General features: G+C 38.1%; 3 protein-coding genes across 4 annotated transcripts; 2 read left to right on the forward strand and 1 right to left on the reverse strand.

Moving 5' to 3' along the window:
* Nucleotides 1-38: 38 nt before the first annotated feature.
* LOC115634698 lies at nt 39-9,872 on the forward strand. The gene is made up of 10 exons (XM_030532576.1): nt 39-231; nt 297-688; nt 1,059-1,346; nt 1,646-1,655; nt 1,726-1,833; nt 1,896-2,323; nt 2,384-2,669; nt 4,573-4,679; nt 7,782-8,547; nt 8,607-9,872. The coding sequence occupies exons 1-10, from the start codon at nt 46-48 to the stop codon at nt 9,459-9,461; spliced, it is 3,426 nt and encodes a 1,141-aa protein (XP_030388436.1). The 5' UTR covers nt 39-45; the 3' UTR covers nt 9,462-9,872.
* On the reverse strand, nt 3,831-5,821 carry LOC115625742 (odorant receptor 49b). Its single transcript, XM_030520899.1, has 7 exons — nt 5,528-5,821; nt 5,334-5,472; nt 4,523-4,793; nt 4,358-4,457; nt 4,200-4,301; nt 4,035-4,142; nt 3,831-3,932 (listed from the first exon to the last, which is right to left on the reverse strand). Exons 1-7 carry the CDS (start codon nt 5,819-5,821, stop codon nt 3,831-3,833), a joined length of 1,116 nt encoding a protein of 371 aa, XP_030376759.1.
* Nucleotides 9,873-10,392: 520 nt separating the features above from the next.
* LOC115634639 (probable cytochrome P450 9h1) lies at nt 10,393-15,234 on the forward strand. 2 transcript variants are annotated; one of them, XM_030532494.1, is made up of 3 exons: nt 10,393-11,124; nt 13,620-14,289; nt 14,350-15,234. In XM_030532494.1, exons 1-3 carry the CDS (start codon nt 10,393-10,395, stop codon nt 14,520-14,522), a joined length of 1,575 nt encoding a protein of 524 aa, XP_030388354.1. In that variant the 3' UTR covers nt 14,523-15,234. The 2 variants fall into 2 exon arrangements, with proteins under 2 accessions (XP_030388354.1, XP_030388355.1); XM_030532495.1 differs by lacking the exon at nt 10,393-11,124 and adding an exon at nt 11,407-11,531.
* Nucleotides 15,235-27,474: the final 12,240 nt, after the last annotated feature.

Genomic DNA, 27,474 nt, shown 5'->3' on the forward strand with positions numbered 1-27,474 from the left:
TAACAGTTCTAAATAGCTCACAACTCTGGGTTCTGAGAAAGCAAGATGTTGCGTTTACTTCTATTGACTTTCGTAGCGTTGCTGCTTCTTGATTGCACTGTGATAAAGGGGGCAAAGGTTGCTTGGCAACATGGCACCGCTGAACATAATAGCAAAACGGATCCTGACATCTTGTGCAAGCCCGAACTGTGCCCTGATGGATCGAAGCACGTTGGTTGCTTTCCAAAAAGGGTGAGTTGACGTGGCCTATTTTATTTTGTAGTATATCTCCTACTTGTATAATGTCGGCTTGCTAGATAATGCATCCGGATTGCAAAAAAAATAATGACACTTTGTCGCCTGTAAATGGAAGTCTGCGGGGCCGTATTTTGATAAGAGTCAATATGTTGCGCAATCTGGTGGCCAGCGGCCTGACCGCACTTTCGGCCGCTGCTCACATGCCTACCATGAGCTGGGACAGAGATTTGGCAACCATGGCAAGATTATGGCTCCGCCAATGCAATCGTGAAGCTAAGTTTTGTGCGAATTTGGATAAATATCATTATGTTGCCACTTCCGAGCTGGAGGGAGAGGTGAGAAGAGGAAGGCCTCTTGTTGATGTCTTAGATAAGATTGTGGCCAACTGGTTGGATGATGTTATGGGCTGTCGCATGGACAACGACCACCGAATTGTGCCCAGTAAGGAGGGGTAAGTCGATAAAAGCTCGTATGGAAAGCTCTCATTATCGGTTAAGTGTATTATCGTATTCGAGGGATGTGTAAGGGAAGTTCTAATAAGTAACTTCTTTGAAATTAGCATTAGTTTTTGCAGGAGCAGTAATTGGGGCCCAAAATTTTATACTGAAATCGAGTGTTGAATGCACCCCCCTGAGCTGAGTTAAAATAGTTTCTCAGCTAAAGTTCCTTTTATAGAACTTTGTAGCAATACGAATTGTTAGGTATAGGGTATAGAAAAAGGGGGCCGCTGAGGCAAACACGTATATAATACTATATGTTAAGTATTATGTTTCATCGGAATATCGTTATCACTTGTTGCACATTTTATTTGTCTCTTACAGAGCCTGCGTTGGTCACTATATACCATTGGTGCAGGACTATGGTAACCACATGGGTTGTGGAATGCGCGCGTACTCAAGTAGTGTGAATCGTACTCAAATTTTCACACTACTCTGCCTTTTCTCGCGCGCCAATGTCAACAACTTGCCGCCCTATGAGATTGGCGAAATTCCTGGCGAGAAATGCACCGCCGGCAAGAGTCAAGTGTACAAGAGCCTGTGCAATCTGGATGAGGTTGTGGACGCAAATTATGTGGAAGATCCAAACGAAGCAACTCCAGGCAGCAAATAGTCATGAGAAAGAAGAAAGAAAACATTTTGTGGATTGTAAAAATATTTGTGAAAACACATGGGGATTTTCGAAATTAATAGAGTCAAATTTGTTTGATCATAGGGTTGATATTTGTTCTGGGAGAAAGAGTATTGCAGCTTCAGGAAAATGATATTGGCTTTCCAGTTATTCTGATGGGGAATGGTGTAGTTGGTAATGGGCGTATCGAATCGTTGAGTTTGATAGCCACGCATGAGCATGAATTTAAATCGATTTCTGCCCGCTAATGCGCCAATGCCACGCCCTGCAACTCTATAAGTAGACTGCGCGTATGCAACAGAGCTGGCTAAATTGGCTGCGTTATCGTAACAGCACACAATGTTGCACACAATTCTGCAGCTCACTGTACTGCATCTGTGCGTCTGGCCGCACATCCTGGGCTTTGACTACTGCGATCCTGTGCTATGCCCCGGTCCTGAGAAGCACATTGCCTGCAATAATTTTGGCGTAAGCTTCCGAATTCGAGATCTATCGTTCACAACCTTAGGAATTTCTCGTTCGCTTTACAGGAGCTGGCCGAGAGTTGCAGTCCGGATGCGCATATAGTACGCATAACACCAGCGCGTCGGGACATGATTCTCAATGAGCTCAATGACTATCGCGATCGTATTGCCCGTGGCGATCTAATGGGCTTCAGTCCAGCCACACGCATGGCCACCTTGCAGTGGGATCAGGAGCTGGCGAGCTTTGCTGAACTGAACGTGAAGCGCTGTTCCTTGGTCAACGATCATTGTCGCAACAGTGAGCAGTTCCGAAATGTCGCTCAGGTGGTGGCCGAGGGTGGATGGCAGGGGGCGCCCAATCAGCAGGCGGGCTCACAACCAGTGGAATACCATTCCGAGGATGAGGTCATCAAGGCCACACTGGAGCAAATGTTTGCCGAGTATAAGGAGTGCAGCATGCGTGACATTATTGCCTATAGTCCACCAATCAACAGGTAGGACCAACTTCCCTCCCAACCTCCATCCCCCTCTAGTTTTCTTGACTGACTCTGAAGAATTTTGCATTTGCGCATCAGCAAGTGCATTGCGTATTTTACACAGCTGGTCCGCGACAGCACCACACATGTGGGTTGCGGAATTCTGCGTCAGACACGCAACACATCCACATCCGCTGCCGGGAACGCTGGCCAGTGGGTGCTCAGCACGCATCAGTATATGACCTGTAACTTTGTGCGCGGAAACGATGTCAATATGCCGGTTTATCAGAGCGGGGATCGGCCAGCAACCGAGTGCCGTACTGGTCGCAATCCGGCATTCATAAATCTGTGCTCCGTGAATGAAGTATACGATTCGGTGCCCGTTGTTGGCTTCTATTAAGTCTCTCTCTCGTCCTCTCCAACTAATTAAAAAATAAATAAATGAATACATGTCGAAAAATAGCGCAAGTGAATTAAATTTAAATTCGAGAATGTGTCTTGTGTATTGTTATTTTTCCCACGAAGGCTGCCTGTCGACACTTCTCAACCTTCCCCACTACTCCGAAATGTGTCCAACTATTCCCGCCACCATCCTCGTCGTCGACTGCCATTCAAAGTCAGACATGTCAGTGGCAAAAAATACTATAGTTGGCTGCACTCTCAGCATCAGCTTGACAACTTCAGCAGTTCAACAATTTTATCGCGAAAAATTCACACTCATGCACACACCTTGCATTTAATGTGTTTTTTCATACGATGTGAGGAAAAACGCATCGCACCATTTCCTCATATGTCGGCCAAAGAGCCGCAAATGACGCGCAACAATTGCAAAAACGTTTTTTAAATTAATTTAAATGCGTTTCTGCATTTCAAATATTCCAATCAAAAGCAAGCAAACAAAATCACATCTCCGCTTGCTAACATAATCCGATTTGGAATCCGATGCTGGAATCCGATTTCATTTAAGACTAACCAAAAGTTAACTGAAGTGACGTCAGGCGTAGGTTATTGATTCACATTTTAAAAAATTTTTAAATATTTAATTAATTAACTTTTTGGTGCCAAGTTTTTCAACACTAATACATTATTTTGTGCCAACCCAAAGATAATTTTTTCTTTTTACAAGTAGATGTATGCTGAAGAACGAAATAATTAAAACATGTTTATATTCAATTGAAAACATTGTTTGCGTGCACTCTACTTTTAAAACTACATAGCTGTATTCAAAGGGCAGAGTTTGAGATATCAAGAGTATGAGACGTTTTTGCAGACAACAGTTCAGGTGCAGTTTCCTTTTAAAATCAATCTAGCGTTCGTCATCAATCCAGGTACTTGAAGATTCCATTGATTTCCTTTCATAAATCCCTAGATTGTTGCATGGATTCAATAGCATTTAGAATAAGTGACATTAAGAGTGTTTGGTTTGTGCCCGACTGAGTAACTAAATAGTGTAAAAGGCGAGTAAGCAGTCCTGATGGCATGTACGAGCATTGAAGGCATCGCGGCGTATACGTAATTTGTGAAGTTAGGCGTAAACTCGCTTAAGTACTGTAAAGAATGAGTAGGTTGTATTGAGCAGCCTCTGAAATAGTTCCAACGTAATCGGCCGAATGTTGCCCAACATAATCTGCCAGTAGAAAAGCATATTCAGATTCTGCACACATACTTGTACAAGTACAAGTACGTATATGTGTACGTGTGTGTAGGTTAAATAAAAGTAAGTACTTGCCGATGCAGGTCTCTGTGCACGCAATATAATTAGTACCATATTTTTTTGTGCTGGCACATCAAAGGCGAACCAATCGGTTTTATAGGCAGCTGTAGCAATGGCCAAGTTCTGCATGAAATTCAAAATTCAATGGAAATTCAATTTGTACGAGAGTGGCACACTCACCTGCTCCCTCAGCTCGTTGGCATACCAATAGATCGCCAGTATTTGCGCCAGAATCATGTTGATATAGGCGCATACTATAACCATTTGTGCTGTTGAGTTCACCTATGAAAATGCACTATTAGTTCAATAGAGTCGATGCCACTTGCCCAACAACTCACAATCAGGAGCATGAATAGCAGAGCACACAGCAGGGCGCCAAAAGCCAAGAATTCCACCAGAAATATGTATGTGGTAAGGGCATTGATTGTGTGTATGTAGCTGTACGTAGCTCAAATTTAATTAGGATATGCTCCCCCATTTGCCGATTCTACAAGCATACTCACTCAATAATGCGCTGTTGATAGCAAATGCACTCAATTATCTCCTCCTTCAGTTTGTTTCGTGTGAGGGACCCTTTGCCCAGGCACTCCAATCGGTGCTGCAGAGCCTTGCACATGACAATGCCAAACATAATAAAGGCTACCATCAGACTGGTGTAGGGTATATACATGCAACAGCCCATGGGCGTAATGAGCATCTGAAAGACATACAACAGCTCATAGTAGGGGCTGCTGTATTCATCCAGGCCGGGAAGTTTGCTGCCAAAGGGCAAGACTGCAAACGATTGCACTAACAATTAACTTGTCGGAAATCTATAGTTGGCATATAATTAATACTACTAATTTAGCCAATCAGTATCGTTAAAGTTACTAAACAGTAATTGAAGGTAAAATTTAAATTAATTTTTCATATCAAAATGCGTACTAATCTATACGAGAGAATATTAGAAGTTGATTTAAATTGACTCAAATGATTTCTGGACATCTCTATTGCAATTTCCATAAAGTGCAAAAGGGTATACTGGTAAGTCTTAACGAAAAAGAAGACCTGACAGATACCTTATTATACTCGTAAGTACCTTCATACCTGTACTATATATTGTCAGCATGACAATAATTGGTTTAAATTGAAATAATGATTAAATCAATTCCAGACACAAGTACTTACACGTATATTTCAAAGATACTATTCGTTGTATAAATAAACCCTTATTTATTGTTACCTCTTACATCTTTAAAGCCCCAGAACAGTTTTAATGGGAATGATTTTTGCATTCAATCATGCGAAGTGGAGCGATCCAACAACAATGCTTACCCCGCTCACTGCCGCTCAAGGGATACAATCCGAATCCAATGCAGGTTAGGAGACCAAAAAAAAGATTGCCTCGCGCCATCAGTTGGCCGAGTCTATTTGCTTGGGTTAGCATGTCAGTTATATAACGATCATTCTGGCGCTGCAAATCAAAGTTAGTATGCCCTCGTGTGTATGTGAGGTCGGGCCTTACTCACGCGGAGCTCGTGATAGGAGCGTCTTAGGTTTTCAATCAGGTCCACATAGCTGTCGTGATCATGAATCAATAGATAGGCGCGCAGCACAGTATTGATCCAAAGAACTAGCATATAGGAGTTGCGTATAATGCCAGTTATGCCGTCATCGGTGCTCAGCATATAGTAGAGTTGTGTAAATACGTGGAAAATGCTGAGGGCCAAGCAAATGCTGTACTTGTAGCTGTTATCATACAGCAATCCCCAAAATCTCAAAATCCAGATGTTCATATAAATCAACTGGATGTCCTCGAACATATTGCTTTAAGAAGGCTATGCACAACGGATTGAAACTTTGCTACTGTTTGGGCCAGCTTGGGCGAAAGGGTCTTTTATATCGCTGCCCAAAACCAGACTGTGCTTCTTTTTTCTTTTTCCTTGATACGCGCCCATTGCACAAGCTCCCAGGCTCATTTGATCCAATTGCACAAAATTGCTGCCAATGATTTGGCATTTCTGGCAGCGTACAGGAATTAAATTGAATGCTTTTGCTATTGAAATATTTTTATGGATTTGCATTTATTTTTGGTCGACTGCACTTGAATTTTTTGTGCATGCAAATCAAGCCAAATTGATTTTTTCGTATTTCGTACGGGCTCACTATTTTTTATGTATGTACTAATATATTACAATTCAATAGCTTAGTTATGGGTGCTTCATCCAGTTCATCCATAAAGCTGACTGGCAACATTTAACGCTCTAAAATTTTGGTAGCTTGTAAGCCAGTTTGTTAGTGGGTTAGTTAGGAAAGGCCGATTATTGGTGATGTAATCGCAAGTAGAATTAGTTGTTGAAAAAATATCAGTAAATAAATACAAGAACAGACGGGAGTATGAATAGCTCAGATTCGGCTCAGGTTTGGGAGCTCTTTCACGCAAGCTTGACGCCAATTATAAAAGCATAAACTTTTCAAATAATAACATTCATTAATTCAAATAATGAATTAATGAATGTTGTACCCAGTATCCAAATCCTTCTGTCCTTCCGCCTGTTCGTCTGTATGGATTTTAGATATAATCAAATTTGGTATGAGGAAAGACAAGTTTGTACAGGGATATAATTGTTGGGGATGATCAACTCTTGTTTGTTTAAGTTTTCAGCAAGAATATTTTGTCAAGTGCTCATTGTCATGAACACATTTAGCAATACATACATTGTACTAGACAAGTAGGATAAATGTACATACATACATATATACATACATACATACAGATAAAGCGCGATAATGTTAATGCGCACCTATCGATTTGATAAGATAAAGCTTAATGAATAACTATAATAAATATATAATTGTGCTCAGAATATAACGTTAAATATATTATATACTCGTACACAGAAGAACGTTTTAAAATGTGGATAAGTTACACAATAAAATAGTTATTGAATCATGGATACATATGAAACAGAAATGAACGAAATATAAACTGACCCAACATACAAATTGTGCGAAATATGATTTCATTTGGATACAATTGTTTACAGATTTGTTTATTGCTGGCTATTTCACAATCCATTGGCCAATTTCAAAATTTTGCAGGCAAGCTATTTCTTTTTATAGCCTATACCCGAAGATTAAAAACGGGTATATTCGGTTTGAGCAAAGCATGTAACAGACAGAAGGAAATATCACCGACCCCATAAAGTATACCTATATATATATTATTAATCAGCATGACGGGAGAAATGTTTGTCTATCTGTTTGTCTGAATGAACGTCTAGATTTCGGAAACGGTTGAGCGCGCATTGACCATTGACATTATTGAGACTATTTTAGTCCTTCATTAACACGAGTATATTTTATTTTTTTGATTTCACCACCCCTTCCTCCGTTACAGAATTTCTAAAGCTATATAACCCAAACATTGCATACATGCGTAATAAGTTTATAATTCCTATGCTTTACATTTCAGCCAAATCGGTACATTTTAAGAAAAGTTATTAAAGTGTCCATTTTACTTCAGTACTACGCCCCCAAACTGCAGGATGAGGTTATCTCTTCGTACCTTTGCTCCTGCATATAACTTAGCGCCGGCAGTTTGTATGGGTACAGGGTATTTCAGTGTCGGGCTTGCTCGACTGTAGCGTTCTCTCTTGCTTATATTGGCTCTCTAAACACACTCGTACATACATACAAACATACGAGTATATGCACATGATACGTCGATTTGCAGCAGCGGAACTATAAACATGGTGAACATATACTCTTGTTTGTCAGTAGTGAGCGAACATATGAGTCGCGCAGGTCGGCGAAAACAAACGAAATGGCTTTTGTAATTATCGCGTTAGTTTTCGCAGCTATTGGGCTGCTTTACAAATGGCTAGTGTCGAAATATCAGACTTTTAGCGAGCGCGGTGTGCCCCATGAAACACCTACAGTGCTGCTGGGTAACATAAAGCTTAAAGCCCTGTTGGGTCTGGAGCCCTTGCTGCAGTCTATGATCGATCAGTATTTGAAGTTTAAGAGCTGCAAAGTGTATGGTGTTTACAATATGCGGGACCCGTTCTTTATACTGCGCGATGCTGAGCTGATCAAAAAAGTTGGCATCAAAGATTTTGACCATTTTGCGAATCATCGTTCAGTGCTCAGTGATTCGAAGGAGCCTTTGATATCGCGAAGTCTCATAGCATTGAAGGACCAGAAGTGGAGGGAGATGAGGAATACGCTGACGCCCTCGTTTACTGGCATCAAAATGCGGGCCATGTACGAGTTAATCAACGCCTGCAGCATTGAGGGGGTCAAATATATTGGCGGGGAGCTTGAACGAAGCCAGGAATTAAATACGGAAGGCATAGAACTGGAGATGAAGGATTACTTTACACGTTTTGCCAACGATGTCATAGCTTCGGCTGCCTTTGGCATCAAAGTGAACTCTTTTGTGCAAAAAGAAAATGAGTTCTATACTATTGGGCAATCGGTGACACAGTTCAAGGGCTTGGCGATGGTAAAGGCGATACTCTACGGCATTATTCCTCGAATTATGACGGTAATTTGCTAAATTATTTTATTATTAAAATTGTTAATTTAATGAATTTATTCAAAAAGGCACTGCGCATTAGGCTCTTCGATCAAAAGAAAATAAACTACTTTAATGGCTTGGTGTTCGATGCTATGAAATATCGCAAAGAACACAATATAATACGACCCGATATGATACATTTGTTGATGGAGGCCAAGCGGCAGTTTGAGGAGCAACAAAGATCCTCCCAAAACACCGGCAATGGGCATCAACACGCAGAGTTCAACGATGAGGACTTGTTGGCACAGTGTTTGCTCTTTTTCTTTGCTGGATTTGAAACCGTTTCCACTTGTCTTTGTTTCGCCACTTACGAGCTGTGCATGAATCCTGAAGTGCAGTCCAAGCTATATACCGAAATCTCAGCAGTGGAGCAGGAATTGCAAGGCAAGCCCTTGGACTACGACACGCTCACAAAGATGAAGTATATGGATATGGTCATATCGGAATCTCTGAGAAAATGGCCGCCAGCCATTGCCACTGATCGGTTGTGCAGTGCGGACATCGATTTGCGCGACGAGAATAATGAGTTGGTGGTCAAGTTGAAGAAGGATGATCTTCTTTTTGTGCCCATTCTGGCCATGCATCATGATCCTGAAAATTTCCCAGAGCCCGAGAGTTTCAAACCAGAACGCTTTTCAGATGAGCAAAAGCATGAGATCAAACCCTTCACGTATTTGCCTTTTGGCGTCGGTCCACGTAATTGCATCGGCAACCGGTTCGCCTTAATGGAGGTAAAGTCTATTATTTACCATTTGGTATTGAACTTCAATTTGGTGCCGGCGGCAAAAACTGTGCGGGATATGTTAAAGAATATAACTGGCTTGCGTTTTCAGCCCAAAGATAAATTTTGGCTTAAATATGTGCCGAGGGAAAGAACCTGAACCAAAAAATTAAAATTTTGATTAAATAATGCACGATACATTTAAAAAATAATTTATGCATATGATCAATGGAAAAACTTCAACAAATCCAACTCAGTTCCATTCTAAGGCGAAATAGTGCGTCATAATAATGAACGTGTGGTCGACTTTATATGGAAAATTTTTTTGTAGGCCTGCCTACGCCCTTGAAAATAGTTAAAACATATTTGAATCTAGTTATAAGTACTGTGTATACCATGTAAACTACAATAGTATACCCTTTTTATTAAAAAAAGTATAAACGAATTAAAATCATTTGTAAGTACTGTAATTCGTATGATCGGTCTACAGAAATATATTTAAAAAACAAGTTTGCAAAATATAATATTTTAAGTAAATATCAAGAGAATTATTGGTCGCAAAAAAATATAGAGATGGCATCAGCACAACAAACATAGACTTTGCTAAATTGTGAGTAAAATTTTAACACTCTACTATCTGTCATTAGTATAGATATGCATTTAAGAAAAGTCCATAACAAAAATTATATGGACATTTTTACAAATGTATTTACAATTATTGATGAACATTTTTTTAGAATGAAGCTATGGATTTGCTTTAATTCAACGAAAAATGGTTACTGTTTGATGTTTTAGTTTAAAAATGCTGTCAGCTAGTGTCATGAGCTGCGCAACGTATGAGCAGTATAAGTATAATAATTGATAAAAACAACTTTACGAATATGTATAGTATGTATGTATCATTAGGCTGATTAGACAACATATGTACACATCGACACACACAACCAGCCGGAATTTAAACAATAAAATTATCCGCTCAGCTGAGCAGCTCGGAGAGGCACAATTTATTTCTATAAACAATGATATAGAGCGTTGACTGCCTCAGTTCTATTTCGCTCGTTGAGCGACGCGTATTCAAAGTGAATGAATTCATGGCGGTGCTTATTGTATTGCTAGTGACAGTCCTGGTCGCTCTCTTAGCATTGCTCTACAAATGGTCGGTAGCCAAGTACGATACGTTTACCCAACGGGGTGTGCCGCATGCTTCTCCGTTGCCACTTCTGGGCAATGTGCCACCGAAAGGCGTAGTGGGCCGCCTGCCATTTTTGCAGTTCATGATTGAACAACATTTAAGATATACGGACCACAAAATCTATGGTGTCTATGCTATGCGGGATCCCCTGTTCTTTATAAAAGATGCGGCACTTATTAAAGCTATTGGGATTAGAGACTTTGATTACTTTGTGAACCATAAGGCAATACCCAATAACTTGCAAGAATCCATACTCTCCAAGAGTCTCATCTCACTGAAGGACCTCGAATGGCGTCAAGTTCGGCACACACTAACGCCCACATTCACAAGCAGCAAGATGCGTGTTATGTTCGAGCTAATCCATGCGTGCAGTGTGCAGGCCATCAATGGCATCGGTGAGAAATTGGAACGCAGCGCATCCTTACACAGCGATGGCATTGAGCTGGAAATGAAGGACGTGTTCACGCGTTTTGCTAACGATTGCATAGCAACTGTAGCCTTTGGACTGCAGGTGAACTCATTTAAACAGAGGAGCAATGAGTTTTATACGGTTGGACAGGCACTGACCCAATTCAGCGCCTGGAGTATGCTTAAAGCGGTACTCTATTCAATAATGCCGAGTGTTATGAAGGTAATATGTTCAGGCAAGAACCAACTTTTTACATCCATATATCAATATTCTAATCGAACGCAACGAGTTCATGTGGGCTGTTTTTCATCCAAAAGCTCTTTTGTGAGATGCTTACAAAATTTCATGAATGTGTATGTGTTTTTATTAGTCGTCTAATTTGAGTGAATGAATCATTTTATTCATGCGATCGCATGCTCAATTGTCCAATTAGGCTTTTGAATTTCCATAATTAAATGGCAACGAATTTTTGCAGCATGTGCGCTCTTTCCCAAAACTCACACCAAACAAAACCTCATGTGTGTGAGGGCGGGAGGGCAATTGTTTTGTCAATTCCGCTTGACGCTTGATGCTGTGGATGGGCGTATTGCTACTGGCAGCATTAAACCGGTTGGCCTAGTACGAGGAGTGTAAGTAGTATATGTATAATACTGTATACCAAACATATTAATTTGGTATGATGTTGCGTCTTTTACCGCCAGCAGCTGCCCCTATACAATATGTAGGTGTATTTATGTAGGTATGCATTCAAAAAAGTAAACATATACGTATGTAGGTATATAAGGTATATAAAGCTAACATACACACATATATACCCAGTACCCGAAAGTTACTTAGCTTTGGGTAATGTATATACAAGTAACAGACAGAAGAAAGCATCTCCAACCCTATGAAGCGTATATTTATTGTACTTTTATCCAGCATGACGACAAATCGATCTAGACAACAGCCAATCCTATAATGATCCAACTTGATATGTCGATTCACATTATTTCTAGGCAATACGCATATTTTCCCCTCCTTCCCCACGTTAGAGTTACACCAATACTGTTTGTTTACACATAAGCTTTTTTATGCTATCCGCTTAGCATCAAGACAATAAATATTTAATTTGTAAGTAGTACAATATACATATACAAGGTGTGTTCCAAAGTAAACAGGACTTTAAAAAAAAACAGAACAAATGTATTTTATTCAAAATAGTCTCCTTCTGCTTCAATATAGCTTTTTGCACGATCCAAAAGCATGTCGAACGAGTGTTTTAGCTCGTTGGCTGGTATGGCCGCCTGTATGCCAGTGCAAGCCTTTTGAATGGCCTCTACGTCTGCATAACGCTTTCCTTTCATGGGCAAATGCATTTTTCCGAAAAGGTAGAAGTCTCAAGGTGCAATATCAGGTGAATACGGCGAGTGGTTAATGGTTCAAATGTGATTTTTGGTCAAATAATCAGTCACAAGCGTCGATCGATGAGATGGATTCTGAGCAATTTTTGGTCGTCAGTCAATTTGTGCAAAACAAACCGTGCACACACCTTTCGTAAGTCCAAATGTTCGGTCAAAATGCGATAAATCGATGTTTTGGAGATGTTCAATTCCATTTCCATCAATATCAATGATGATTTCGGCTGATTTTTGATGAATTCACGCACAGTTTTGATGGAATTTTCGGTGATCACGAATTTTGATTGGCCCACATGTTGGTCGTCATTTATGTCCTCACGACCACTTTGAAAACGTTGAAACCACTCATACACTCTGCTACAGGATAGGCAATCATCGCCATAAACTTGTTCCATCAATTGAAACGTTTCGGTAAAAGTTTTACCAATTTTAAAACAAATTTTCATTTTCGCACCGATAACACAAACATACTGACACTTAAAACGCAATAACTTCACTTCCAATCGATGAAATGCCATGAAATTCTCACTGGACAATCGATAAAGATTCTAGAGCAGATTCTAATGCACCAGTCGACATATAGATAGCGCCACCAGGGGGCGCTAGATTCAAAAGACCTGTTTACTTTCGAATGCACCTTGTACATGTATTTTACCACAGATTTGCAAATGTAACAAGGTTTATTGTTGGTAGACGGCAAATAAGTTAGCTACTCCGTATCAAACACGTATCACGCAAAAAGAACTGAACTGAATCCATAGGGTTAGCAACAAAAACTGATTTAAATGTATGTATGTACATATTTATATGCCAATATTCTTTTCAACAAAGATGCACGAAGTGTAGGAACAATATAGAATACATCGCAGATAAACATTATTATTTCGAACACAGTTCCAATATTTGTATGTTAAGTATAATGCAATCGATAATTATGTAGTTTTTGGATGTATATTTTAGGCTGCATCAGGTACTGATATAAGTGTGATCTGTCAATCTGTAATAGAACAGGCTAAATTAAGGTATTGGCCAAACACATGCTGTAATTTTATCAGAGCTTTTGAAATTCGAAACTAGATTGGTTTTTAAGAGTAATTGGAAATTGCTCATTTATTTCAGCAAGTACAGGGCTTATTTGCCAATTGGGAATTTAGGAAGTTCATCTTTTATGCTGAATGCTGAAAACTGAATGATGTGCCACTGAAATTATTTCAGTGAATTCCTCCTGGATTTATTGTTTACATAAAGATACAATTGTTTTTTGTTTCACCTCAAATACATACAAATACGTATTAACGGCAACTTTTTCTTTAACAGAAATTGAACATTTCAGTTCTCAAAAAGGAACACGTTGATTACTTTAAGAGTCTGGTATTTGATGCCATCAGGCAACGGAAGCAGCAGAATTTCAAACGGCCCGACTTGATACAATTGTTAATGCAGGCTCAGGAGCAGATCACTAGAACAACAACCACTAATGCTGAAGAGAAGCCTGAGGGACTAACGGATGAGGATGTATTGGCGCAGTGTCTGTTCTTCTTCTTTGCGGGCTTTGAGACTATTTCCATTACATTATGTTTTGCAACCTACGAGCTGTGCATGAATCCTTTGGTGCAGTCAAAGTTGTTTGAAGAAATTTCAGATATGCAGAATCACCTAGAAGGGAAACCGTTGGATTATAATGATTTGAACAAAATGGACTATTTAGATATGGTCGTATCGGAAACTCTGCGTAAATGGCCAACCGCTATTGCCACAGATCGTGAATGTGCCAAGGATTATGATTTGCGAGATGAAAACGATGAGGTAGTGCTATCGTTGAGAAAAGGCGAGGTCGTGCAAATACCTATATTTGCATTACACCATGACCCCGAGAATTTTCCAGAGCCTCAAGAATTTAGACCGGAGCGTTTCTCGGATGAACACAACTCCGAGATCAAGCCGTATACATATTTGCCATTTGGTTTGGGCCCACGTAGTTGTATTGGTAAGTGTTTTTTAAATCTTCTTTGTCTTTACATTTTAATAAAAGTGTGAGAAATTGCAGGCAACAGATTGGCAGTAATGGAGCTCAAGCTTATGATCTATAACTTAGTATTGGATTATAATCTGTTACCGGCGACTAAGACGGTTACAAATATGCTCCAGAGCATTGTGGGCTTCCGTTTGCAGCCCAAGGAGCTCTTCTGGCTGAAATGTGTGCCACGGAAAACTAATTGAATCATAGTGGTAAAAACTATCGTCGAAGTTTCACACCAAGTCGCTCCTTAATTAATCAAGGCGTGCTAGTTTAATTAAAACTTATTTGTAGTTTGAAATGCTCGCTACAATTTTCATTAATCAAGTCAAAGTTCAAGTGGTTTTGCAGAGAGTGTGCTTTGTGCGCCTTAATTTATATTTTCTAAGGCAGCTGCAAATGTTTTAGTTAATTAAACGTCAATTATGTCAAATGCAGTCTTGTGGTCTTAAGTCGCCTTTGAAGTGGTCAACTAATAATACAGATATTGAAGGGGAACTTGCAGCGCAACAAAGTCCGACTGTATCCTTTTTTCAAACTAAAATAGATGAGAAGTGACATTTATGCATTCGAATCCATTAGTAGCTCTACTTAGACTTTTCGCACAAACACATACATAGCAGTAACGAATAAAGAATAAATATATACTTGTATTTATTTATATACATATATATATAATACCTATCAAAATGGCCGCAACATTTGCAACTGACTGCTGAGCAGTTTAATTTTTGGAAAAGTATTTTGCCAAACTTTTGACATTTTGTTATTTATGTGCTTTTAGGTATTTAGGCGAAAAGTTTGTGTTCTCCGTTTGTTTCTGGACAATAACTAAGCAGTTAATACGATATTGATTTATTTGCTGGCTGGCCTCTCCTTTTTGTTGTTTTTCTTGTTTGAGGCCAGCAGCTGTTACCAAATAGCTATGTAAGATAATAAATAATATGCCAAAATGGCAGAAGGAGGCTGTACAAAAATGTATGCTAAGCTGCCTCCGCCAACACAAAAAGAAACAAAATAATATAAACAAAAACCAAAAATAAAATAAAAGCAAAGTTGACTTTTGATTCTCATTGTGGATTATGCATAAATTTGCACTCAGCCAAGCAATTCGCAAGTCAAGTAAACTTTTTCTGGCGCCTTCTCCAAGTTCATGAATTCGCTGTTTGATTTATAAAGCAGCAGACGATTAAGCTTTGATCTTGCGTACATTCTTTGCATAACTTTTAAAAGATGCCAACTAAAAAATTTCGAATAGCAAAAGTGGTGCAGACAAAGTGCAGAATGCATAAAAAAATAAGAGCCAAAAGTTATTATCAAAAGGCTGCAAACTTTGCAGCTCAACTTGGACGGCATCTTTGACAAAAGGCGCCAAAAACTTCAATTTTTGCATTTTCTGCATTTTCTGGACCCACTCACCCAATAGACATGAGCAAGTTGATAATTATTTTTGCTTCGCTGACGGTCAGTCTCAGGCGTTAGTAAATACGAGAATGCAACAACAAAAACAACAAAAATTACTTAAAATTTTTACAAAATGTAACAGTTCCAAGGACTTTAAAGCAAGAACTTTGTAGATCTCACTTTTTCTCCGTGATGCTTTGTTTTCCTTGTAGTTCTTGCTGTAGATGTTGTTCTTCTTGCTTTTGTTGTTGTGGAATGTTGTTGTCATCATTCATATGAAGCGAGGCTTAAGTGCACACTTAAATACTTGCTCGACTGCGCTAGCTGCGCGTAATTTGTAACTGCGGCTGAGCCTGAGGCCTTTGCCAACCACTGGGCACACCAGTTGGTAGCTGTTGGTTGCTCGGACAAATCCCTTAGATACAAGCAGCTTGACCGCAAGTTGACCCATTTGCATAATTATTCATTGCACAGCATTATGAGCATAAATAAAATGGCTACCAAACACACATACACACACACACACACACACACACACACATATACATAGACATGCCTTCTGTCACACACTCGTACGCACATAATAAACAATAGTTGTTGTGCGTGTGTGTACATGTGCGTATGCGTATGATATGTGTGTGTGTGTGTGTGCTTGTTGCGGTTGAGCTGCGCTTTCCTTCTTATTTATTGTTTTGCATTTCAATGCTGTAACGTTTTTCTTTTCTTTGAAGATTCTTTCTTCGCTTGCATATGCTTTGTGGCAGCAGCATTGCGCTTTCGTTGCCACTCATGCGGTAACTGCAATTTAGCTATGCTGCACTATATACTGTTGAAAGATTTAACATGCAAATATTGAGTTTCAGTTAAAAGCGGGTTCAAAGGCACTCATCATTGAAAATCGAACACAAAAACAAATTCTTGTTAAAATGTGCGTATCACAATAAAGCGTACAATGGCTTTTACTTTACTTTTTGAGAAAATACACCAAAGGTTATCATTTTATTTGCTTTGAGAATACGAATCACAGATAACAAATCTATTTTTATTATAATTTACAATTAGTGTAAGATAGTTAGAAGAGCAACAATAATTATGGGGACCAGTAGATGCTGTCTAATTATATACGTAGGGTATATGTTAGAAAAAGCTAAAAATGTTTGTAGTTATATTTCTTACATTAAGTTCTACGAGTATGTCGGCTGAATAAAAACCCGTTGAATTCTGAATATTTCAAATCCAAACCTCAGCTTTTCAGCTAGAATAACAATTTTATTTGTATAGATTGGTTAGTTAGTTCATTGTAATAAATGATTTGCCATTAGACTATTAAAAAGAGTTCAGTATGAAGGCGTATGTATCTATATATAAATATATACAAAAGTTTTGTGTGTACAAACATAAAAGGTTTTTTAGTGTGTCGGAAAATGGAAATGCAGAGAAATGCGCAAGCTTAGATTTCAGTTGATGTATTAGTGAGCACAAAGCTAGAAAAGTTGAGTGAAAATTTCAATTGCCAAGTGACTTTCGTGGAAAATATAGTATTTCTGTGCTGTACAATTTTTAGCATAGAAGTGTGTGGTTTTGCAAATGTAAGGTTACAGTCTTTGACTTTAAGCTGCTTATAGTCAGTGTTGGCCAAATCACGTCAACAACAATTTATTATCAATTTATAGTAATGCAATGCAGCTGTTAAATATCGGCAGCAATCTTGTAAATGTAAGTATGGATTATTTCTATTCAATATTTTACAAAATTTAAGCCAGATTTGTGCAGCTTAAGTTCATAAGATACATGTTTATATTCGACATGTCTATATTTGGTAATAGGGAAAATGATATAAAACCATTACAGTGTTGGCTGCAAAAGCAATTCAAATGACAGCCAATTGCTGGCTTTGTGGTTTGGTAAATGTTAAGCAGCTTTTGACTTATTGTGTTACAATATACATATATCTACCAGCATTCAACCTGTTTCATTAAATAGTAAGTGCTATTTATTACAATTGCAATGCGCCTCATATCTAAATTATAAGCAAATACTTTTTGCTCTTATATGCTCTTAAATATTGTGCAAGTGCTCTTAACGCACGAGAATATTTCACGCTCTTTAGTTTATAATCAAATCTTTGTTGCGCTCTTATTCACAATTTAAGAGCATTGTGTGCATTTTTAGCACTCTTTATGTGTAATTATTTGAAGTAATGCGATTAATTTGTACATCAACAGATTCGTATAATTTGATTTGAAGTGACCGAATAAACTAATACCCTCTGATCGGCAGCCATTTGCAAAATATGAAGACCTTTTTCATTTACATAATTTATTCATTGTTTGCTCAAACCTTCTAAATAGCATGTGCATCGCTTCCACATTTTAACTTTTAAATGCATGAGTGAACTTTTAAATGAATATATTGTATTAAAGAAATGGCTGACATTAGAGCCACCGTCAAATATTTAAGTACAGAAAATAAATTCGATAAAAGGTGGCAACCAGTTGGCAAAAGTCAGTCCTTGTGCTTGACTTTTTATGAGATTCTTCCCCATTCACGAAAGCAATAGCAACTTCAACTTCGAGGATGCTTAGTGAGTTTTTCCCTATCCCCTTCCACCGTAGCCTGTCCCTTTTTATGCACACAACAAAAGCACTTAAAAAATCAAAATCGTAAAAAATAATGTTAATTTCAATATTGCCCAATTAAATGCATATAAACGTGTCATACGCTGCGTATGTGTGATGCAATAAATGTGCGCTTTGGTATTTGTTCATTTGGCTGCTTTTTAAAACATTTGATGCTCGTTTTAAATGGCACGATGCCATGAAATTTAAATAAAAATGTGCTTTTATGTAATATTTAGGCACATCGTCTGGCAGATGTTTCCAGTTTCCGTTTGCCGTCCCGTCGGCGATTCAAATGCTGACAAAGAAGTGCGCTTTAAAGTGGGCGGGCAAAGAGCTCGACCCACACAACCACATGCATATACACGCACAGTTGTCTACATATATGTAGGTAGGTATGTATCTACACACATGTACATATATAAATATACATATATATGTATATATTTTCAGACGTTTATAGCCGCATACGCAGACGCCAACACATGCTGAGTATGAAAACGAGCGGGAAATGTGACAGGATGTCATTTGGCTACGCATCCGAAACATAAACACGCTGCTGGCATCGAAGCAGCCGTCATCGTCATCCTCATCCTCGCTGTTTTTGTTGTCCTCCCTGTCCTTACGCGCCTTTTGTGCCTTTTGGAAATTATGCTGCTAAAAGGCGGCAAATGTGTGTATTAGTATACATACTCTTATGAATGGGTTTGGGTGTGCAGGCGTGCGTCACACGTATATATGTACATATGCACATATGTATGCATGCATGTATGTGTGTGTGTGTGCGTTCAAGTTTTCGGAAGACAAGCGCAACTAGAAAATTTGCATAAGTGTTTGTCGTCCGTTTCCTGGCACCATAAATGCTATTTTCGAGCACATATGTATTTACACACATATATGTAAGTATGTCTTGTATTGAGTATAAAGCCGTGAAAAATGGGTTGGCACCTGTTGCATTTAACGTGACTTAAATTATTGATGAGGCATGGCGGCACATTTTATTTGCCAAGTGACAAATAGTCACTAAACAAGTGACTACCTTTTCATAACGATTTACGTTTATCACACCAGAGAATTGGGTTACGAATTAGCATCTGACCAGAAAGGATGCATAATATCCATATAACGGCAAAAACTTTTTGTCAACATGTATTATATTCATAATTGAAATTATGTATTGGAGAATAGTATATCTAGAAATAGTTGGGTAAATAAAAATGATCTAAAACCTTATAATCGATTACATTGTAGCTAGAAAATTTAAGCCCTTGCTAATGGAACGGCTTATACAAAGAATGCTTTTAATACATATCCTTCAAATAAGGCTTAATATAGTTCCCTGATTAGGGGAAAGGCAGTAGAAGTAATCCAAACAGACAGATAAATAATTTCTAACCTATTTTAATATGCCTCTCATTTTATTCAAAATGCTTTTTATTTAATTCCTATATCTTCTTTCTACTTTTACAATATACTTTTAGGGTGGAGAGAGTTCTCCTAGTTGCCAAAAGTGGCGTTTGTTCGTTAAATTAAAACTCAATTTGTTTCACCACAGAAAATAGAATGTATTTGTGTCTTATGTAAATTGTAGTTGACTTTTTGCCAAAGCCACAATTCAAATATGCACATAAATTAACTTTATGCATGGTTATTCTTTATTGACACATAAAAATGCCTCATTTACCCATTAGTTCGAGTGAATTCAAATTAAATGAAAAGATTTAATATAAAAGCAAGGTCTTTAAAAACAAGCATATTGTGAACAATATCAATTTTGAAATATTTATTAACAGTCATGCACTACTCTATATTTTACGGATTAAGTACGAATGTGACAGTCTATTTCTAAATAAGCAATAATTTGTATTTATATTGCCATAATATTTTTCCATTAATGCTTACGTTTCTCTAATTGTTTTCAGCAGTAAAAACACGCAAAGCAATTTAATTAGTTTATTATTTGAATTTTCCGAATTCGTACGCAGCGTGTGGTGAACCGACATGAATTTGTAATTGATTTGCGGAATAATTGCAAATAAATGTAATATATATTTAGTTGAAATTAAAAATGCACACAACTAAACAGTTTAACTGCTTACATAAGGATTTAATTCAATGTGTAAATGTAAATAATTAAATGGCCGCTTTATTGCATGTTGTGCTCTTACACGTGATGCCCAATGTAGATGGGTTCTCCAAAACTGTAATGACAGTGCACTTAATGGCGAAAAAGCATACAATAAAATGATTTATTATATATGAGTATGGAAGAATACTCTGAAGCCTGCTTGTTCCGGGACTATTAAAAACAAAAACGATTATGTGTGCATTTAATTGCAATTCTTACTTAAGAATATGCCTAAGTAAGTATATGGAATATGCAGTTAAATGGGATACAGTGAAGACCAGAAACGAACGTTGATAGATGAATGTGGGCTGACTATAGGTATAATATATAGACAGCCCATGCCAAAGAATATTCTCTAATTTTTTTAGTAGGTAATATGTTTCATCCTTAAAGTTTTGTAAGCTGTTGATGTTGCTAAGCAACTATTATCAATATATATCAACATTTGAAGCGCTTATCTTATTCGTCAGCATACCTATTGGTTGTCTGTTATTTAATATTATTGATTTTCAAAATGTGTAAGCTTCATACCTTAAAACGACGGAGTTCTCACACAAACTACCGTATTCGTGAGTTTAAATGCAATCCCAACGCAAAAGACATCCAAACGCTGTCGGCAAGAAAGGTAGGAAAGTTTGTTGTCTAACGAAAGGTTGTTCCCAAAAGGGCCAACAGTTAAGACGACAGCCATTTTGTGTGCGGAAAATAAATTTAATAAGCCCATTGCGTCTCCAAGTTATGAAAAGTTTCGCAAGTGTTGTGCAATTTTATTATGGGCAAGCATGAGGCACAGGGAATAGGACAAGAGGGCACGGACAATGGGGCAGTTCTTTACTAGTCTGCCTGAAGCAAACACACAAAAAATTTGTAAGTGATTTTTACTGTAATTAACTTCGTGTTGCAACCACAAAAAATAGCCAAGAGCTGTTTAGCTGAGTGTCTCCTCTTGTACTTTATGGCCTTATCGCAGACTAATTTATGCCATTTTTATGGCTACCCTGCGCAGACCTATTAACAATGTGCAGTCAAATTTAATTTTAGCTACAAAAGTTGGACCAACTTAAACAACAACAACACCAATTACTGCAACAAAAACAACGTCTGAATTTATGTGACAGCATTTGAAATTTATTTGCTGCAACGCGTTTACATTGCCGCATCCAGTTTTGTATTGTTGTTTTGGATGGCGATGGCGGCGACTACGACTACGACGGCGATGGCGATTACGATTTGTGTCTGTTGCACAAAATAAAGTTCCATTGACCCATATAGTGAGTCAGACGTTGAGCAAATTCAAATACGCAGTGTAACCAATACGCAAACACACCAACACACAAACAAAGGCACACTCAAAGATACTGAGTTAGTGAGACAATGTTTTGAATATTTGAATTGGAGCTGTGCTTGTACTTGCGTGAGCAGAAAATTACAATCATGTTCGTGAAGAAGCTCATGTTTTTGCCGTCACAACAATTCGCCAAACCACAAAAATAATACACACAACTGCTAGAGCTGAGTATTCGAGCATTCATTATTTCTACATCCTATCTATGATGGTTAAAAGGTTATTTTTCAAATTCCAAATGCTAAATATGTGTACATATCAGGCAGAAGGACGCGTGGCATGTTGTAGATAAAGAAACCTGTAATCAGCATAACGAAGCGAATCGATGGAAAATTTTGCGTTTGTCCTTATGTCCAATTTATTACTAATCATATTTTTTGTATCATCTACCATTATTTTATATATCTTCCATTAGACGTTTCACATACATACGTTAATACATTTCCACAAATTGTAAAAAGTTGAGCTTTTTCGTCATGATGCAATCATTTTTATTATTTAATTTAAATTTGTTGTCACAAAAAAAAAAACCGTAATTACATAAATACAAATTTGTGCCGATGCTGTTTGACAAAGACATGTATTATTTATATTCAAAATACGGTTTCGAAGAAAATATTCAAGAGTGCCAATTTTGCCTAAAAGCATACTACACTTAAAGAATTATAAACAGACGCGTGACTGTGACGTCACTTTTTTCTTGTCACGGACACTGCTCTAGTCCGGGCAACAAAGGAAGCGGGAGAGTGCAGACGATTAGTGCGCCATTTGGTTGAAAGTTGGTGTGCGTCCCTGTTTAAACTTGTAGTTGCCACGCACACAGGAAGACACACATACGTACACACATACACTCATGTATAAGTACTGCATACATATATGCGACCAACTGCTGCTGTTGTTATTTACTGTTATTTGTTTAACTTGGTTCCTGTTTATTTTTCGGCTTATTTGTTGCCACTCCTGGCTGCCATTGTTGCGAGTATATGGCCATGCCGGCTGCTGTTGCTTGCTGTGGCTGTTCAGTTTATGCTGCAAGCCGCATTTGTTTGCTGCACGTCACAGAATGAAATATTAAAGTGCGCATAAGCTACATGCCTCACCACTGCACAGCAACTGCAAATACATCTTCAAAGTGAGCAACAACGGCAGAAGCCTCAACTATACAAATGGTGTCCAGCAACACACACACACACACATACATACTCTTTTTGGCATTTTGCAGTAATTGTGGTAATTGGAAAAATTTGCACAAACTGCACAGCTCTTCACAATTTCAGGAATTTACCAATGATGCCCTTTTCAATTGATTCTGCCTTGCTGTGGCTTCTGTGCCCTTCTACTTCTTTTTCCCAGGTACCACAATGAATTGACTTTGATTGCATGTACGACTATAGTATGTATGTACATAAATGTGTGTAGTATGTTTGCGTGAGTGCCGTGCGTACGATTGCATTAATTGCCATTAACATGATGATATTGCAAATTACCTTATACCTGTACTCAAAATGTTTTACCCCACATATTTGCATGAAAATAATTAAAATTAAAAGCGGTTTTGACGGACGCAATGTTTTATTATTCCCATCTCGAAGGCTTAGAGATTAAATTCCATTATTTATGTAAATTATGTATTGACGGGAATATGGAATGACGGTAATATTGTATGTTAATACACCACCGAATCAAGGTAATACAGATTGCCGAGATCACCAATATTGAAACAAGGAAATGAGAAAGCTCGCGGTACGTTGGGTGTGCAATCCCACTGCAAAAATCCATGCTTTCAACTGCTGCTGCACTCTCTCACTATCCAGACTTAGACCCTAAGTTCAAAATTGCGCTTGGGGGACAAAACTTTTCATAAATCAATCGTTAACAACCATATTGATTAGCAGAACGGCTATACTTTTTGGGGGTTAAAGAGATGGGACTGTCGTATGTGACTATGTATGCTGAAAAAAAAAAACTTTTGTATCATTGTCAGGCTAGAAACATTTTTGGACTGCTCTCCTATATGTTGATATGTTCCAATCCGTAACAGTTTTTAAAATGCGGAAAAAGTATAAATATAAGTCAGGTGCTAATATCATAAGCATATTGTTTGTATTATAAGATTAGTTGTCAACGCAAAATGTATGCTAAAACAATACTACAATCTGAAGTCTAACGTCTTGTTTAGCTATAGGTGCTTATCAATGGATTTAGTTGCTGATTGAAAATTGATACATTATGCGATAAATTTGTTCTGATCACACCAGATATTAAAACTGCTATATTATTATTAGAAAGCAAAACGTAAATCCAAATACATGAAACGAACATAAATAGTTCTAGTTCTAGTGCGGGATATGTTGAAAAATGGCTTATTTATACTTTAAAGCATTGTATCTCTGAGGCATTAAAATGCATTTACAATTGTACATATGAAAGAGTTGCAGGAGTTTTCTTTTTCTTTTGTTTTATCATGTGCTAATAAATTGATGTTCAGTGTACTTGTTAAGTCTCAATTTAAAATTGTTCGTGTCTGGTTAGTTGGCAAGAAAAGCAAAAATGCCCCACTCATGGTGATCTACTAATTAGGGAACAGACTAAATAGTTAATTTGAGAGCTTGTAAACTTTTAACTTGAATTTAATTAACACAAATAAACACATGGCGAGCATGTTTAAAGGCACAGCTTGCCATTGCTCGTCGTTTGCATTGAGTGCTGTTGAAATTTGGTATGCAAATTAAAATAGTTTTGTAAATTTGCTAAAAGCAGCATTGATGCATGTTAAAGGCATAGTTTCGGAGAGAACGGGAAGCCGGAGAAGCTTGTAATCCGTCCCAGACGAGGAATGCATTTAAAATGCAAGGCAAATATTTTACACTGAGGCTCTGTGAGATTATTTGTGTGACTGTGTGCGTGCGACACAAAGGAATTTTCTGTTATTAATTGTGAACACTTTAAATTATTTAAGTGTTTTTATTAATTAAACGCATGTTAAGTAAACTAAATGGCAGTCAAATATAAGTGTTTACATTTAAATTTAATAAACTAAATTATAATTACATATATGAGCATGATGGTAGGGCTTCACTTCAAAATGACCTCAAAATAAGTATTTGAAATGTTGTTAAAGTGCACATATACATAATACATATATTTTATAGCTTTCAGCGAGAACTGGAACGTTTACTTGTATATAGTACGGATGCCCCATTTGATGTGTACAAAATGATCAGCTACCCTAGGAAATTCTGTACACAAAAGGTTGACTGACAGCAAATTGAAGTCAACCGCGCTCCCCTATCCGACTGAAAATTTTGTTTAATTGAAGTATGAAATCTTTACAGTTGACTGCACAAATCTAACGACGCTGGCTTTTACTTCGTCGCACTCAAATTTTGCTCTTCATAGCAGCATGAAAAATGTTAACAATAAGAACGCTTGACTTCGATTTTGATAGTTTGGCCCGATTGGCGCTACGCCACAATGAGCAATGACTGCACTGTAATTGGAAATTGAAAATGTGTCGCTATATTTTAGCCGATAGATAAGAGTATGTACTATAGTATATTCTTTGTCGTAGCAAGGAAATCGAATAAATACTTATGTACTCGTGAATCAGATGCGAATTAAATAATATAAATAAGGAGCGCTTAGGCAGCTTAGTTTTATTTGTTTGCAATCGGCGGCTCTCAGTCAATAAGTAGTTTATTTCCGGGCTTGCCAAGGACATAATTGAAATGCCAACGTTCTGAATTGTGGAGTGTGCAGCATACTAAGAAGAAATGCAGCATCTATTTGAAAAGGCACCACATAGATAAATGTTTTTCATTTTATTACAATTACAGTAGTTGTCTGATATTATTTTACCATCCTTATCTTGAATTTAATTCGATGTGGAGTGGAGGGACGCTTCTAAAGGGCATCCAAGGAATTAATATTTGAGTATGATTACACAATAAGGACACCCTTACAAGCTGAATATATCATATCACCCTCATGACACCTACTACCAGATATAGCAGGGCGATTTTTAAATTCTCGGAATGCCAAGTGGCACATTGAAAACTGCAGAATCATCACAGACTACTGGAGATCACTTAAGGAAACTCTTTTTTAGCTACATAGCTAAGCAGGCTATTAAAAAAGCATTGTTCATAAAATAAATGGTAAAATGTAGTAAGCTTTATCATAAACATACTTAAGAATTGTAGATTTTGTGAATAGATGGATTAGTTCGTTTTTTGTAACTAATGATATTCATATTAGAGGCAATAGCTTTTAAAATAAATTAAAATTTTTTGTTAAACGTTGCTCAATGCTTAAAATGCTAATTTAATATTAACAAATAGACTTGCAGAATAATTATACCACGTAGTGTGGATTGCATTGTCGCTGCTGTCATCGCCATTACTGCTGTTGGCACATTTGTGAGTGCTTGCTGCAGCTGCTGGTGCAGCTTTTGTTGTTGCTCTTGGCTTTTTGTATCGCTTGCATTGCGCGTCAAGAAGAAAAACCAATTTGCAGAAGCCGTGCTGGTTGGCAGGCTGGCAGGAAGGGCGGAAGAGTAAAACGAGCAGCAAAAAATAAGGATTGATCGATTTGTTGGTATTTGCCAAGCATTCGAAGTTTGTCAGCGAGGACAACTTCAGTGCCTGCCAGACAACAGACATTCTTTGGCTGGTGCATCAATTATTGCTGCTGTTGACTGAACTTTAGTTGAGTTAATAATGCCCGGTGCGTTCCATTTCTTCTTCTGATTTTTTTTGCTTTGTTCAGTCGGGTATTTCAGTCAATAAGCGCTCTAATGGCATGCAAATAAGCGGCAAGCGCTTCAACGCGGCTGATGGGGCGTATGCGCAATATAAGTTTTAACGTTGATGCACAGTCCTTGCGGCAAGCTGGGCAGAGTAGTTCGCTTTGGTCTTGGTCGGCGTATGGAGAAGTGACAGCAAACAAATGGCCGCGACATTTGGCGCTGAGATTTCGAGCAAATATAAAGCAGCCAACAGATAGTGCTCATAAAGTTAAAAGACAAATGTGCAGATGTCCGTTGATAGCACTTGATTAACGCATCGCGATGGGTGTTTCTGAGTGTGAGTGTGTTTGAGTGCGAGTTTGTGCATGCAAATGAGGCTGCGAAAGGTGTCGTTGACTTGACAACGCTAATGAAGGCAATGCGACCACAGCCAGCAAAGAAACCACATACTCGTACAATCACGAAAGCAAATAAGCAAATAAACAAACAATACCCTCGTCCCCTCTCCCTTCCAAACACACACAATCACAGAGAGCCATGCAGAAAGGCAGGCAGTCAGCACAGACATTTCACTTTAGTTATCCTGATTTTGGGGAACAAGCCTGGTGTGAGGAGAGTCTGTCACTCGGCTTGACGTTATCGCTGTTTAGCTTAATTAAAACGCTTGTCGCTACACCCACCGCTGAAATGGCACCCATCGCTGAGGTTTGTTTGATGAATGGGCCCATAGATTCATATGCCGCATTAGTCTTAAATGCTGCTGGCGAATTACCATGGAAGCCGCCCATTGTATTAAGCTGTCATTATCATACACGACAATTTATTTTAATTAGCTGTATTTCGCAGTGCCTAAATAGGCTTAAATAGTTGCATTCAAAATAAATGGGACAGACGTATTCACACATATGCTAGC

Source organism: Scaptodrosophila lebanonensis, unplaced genomic scaffold, assembly GCF_003285725.1.
Source record: "Scaptodrosophila lebanonensis strain 11010-0011.00,11010-0021.00 unplaced genomic scaffold, SlebRS2 tig00000001-arrow-pilon, whole genome shotgun sequence".
Taxonomy (NCBI): Eukaryota; Metazoa; Arthropoda; class Insecta; order Diptera; family Drosophilidae; genus Scaptodrosophila; species Scaptodrosophila lebanonensis.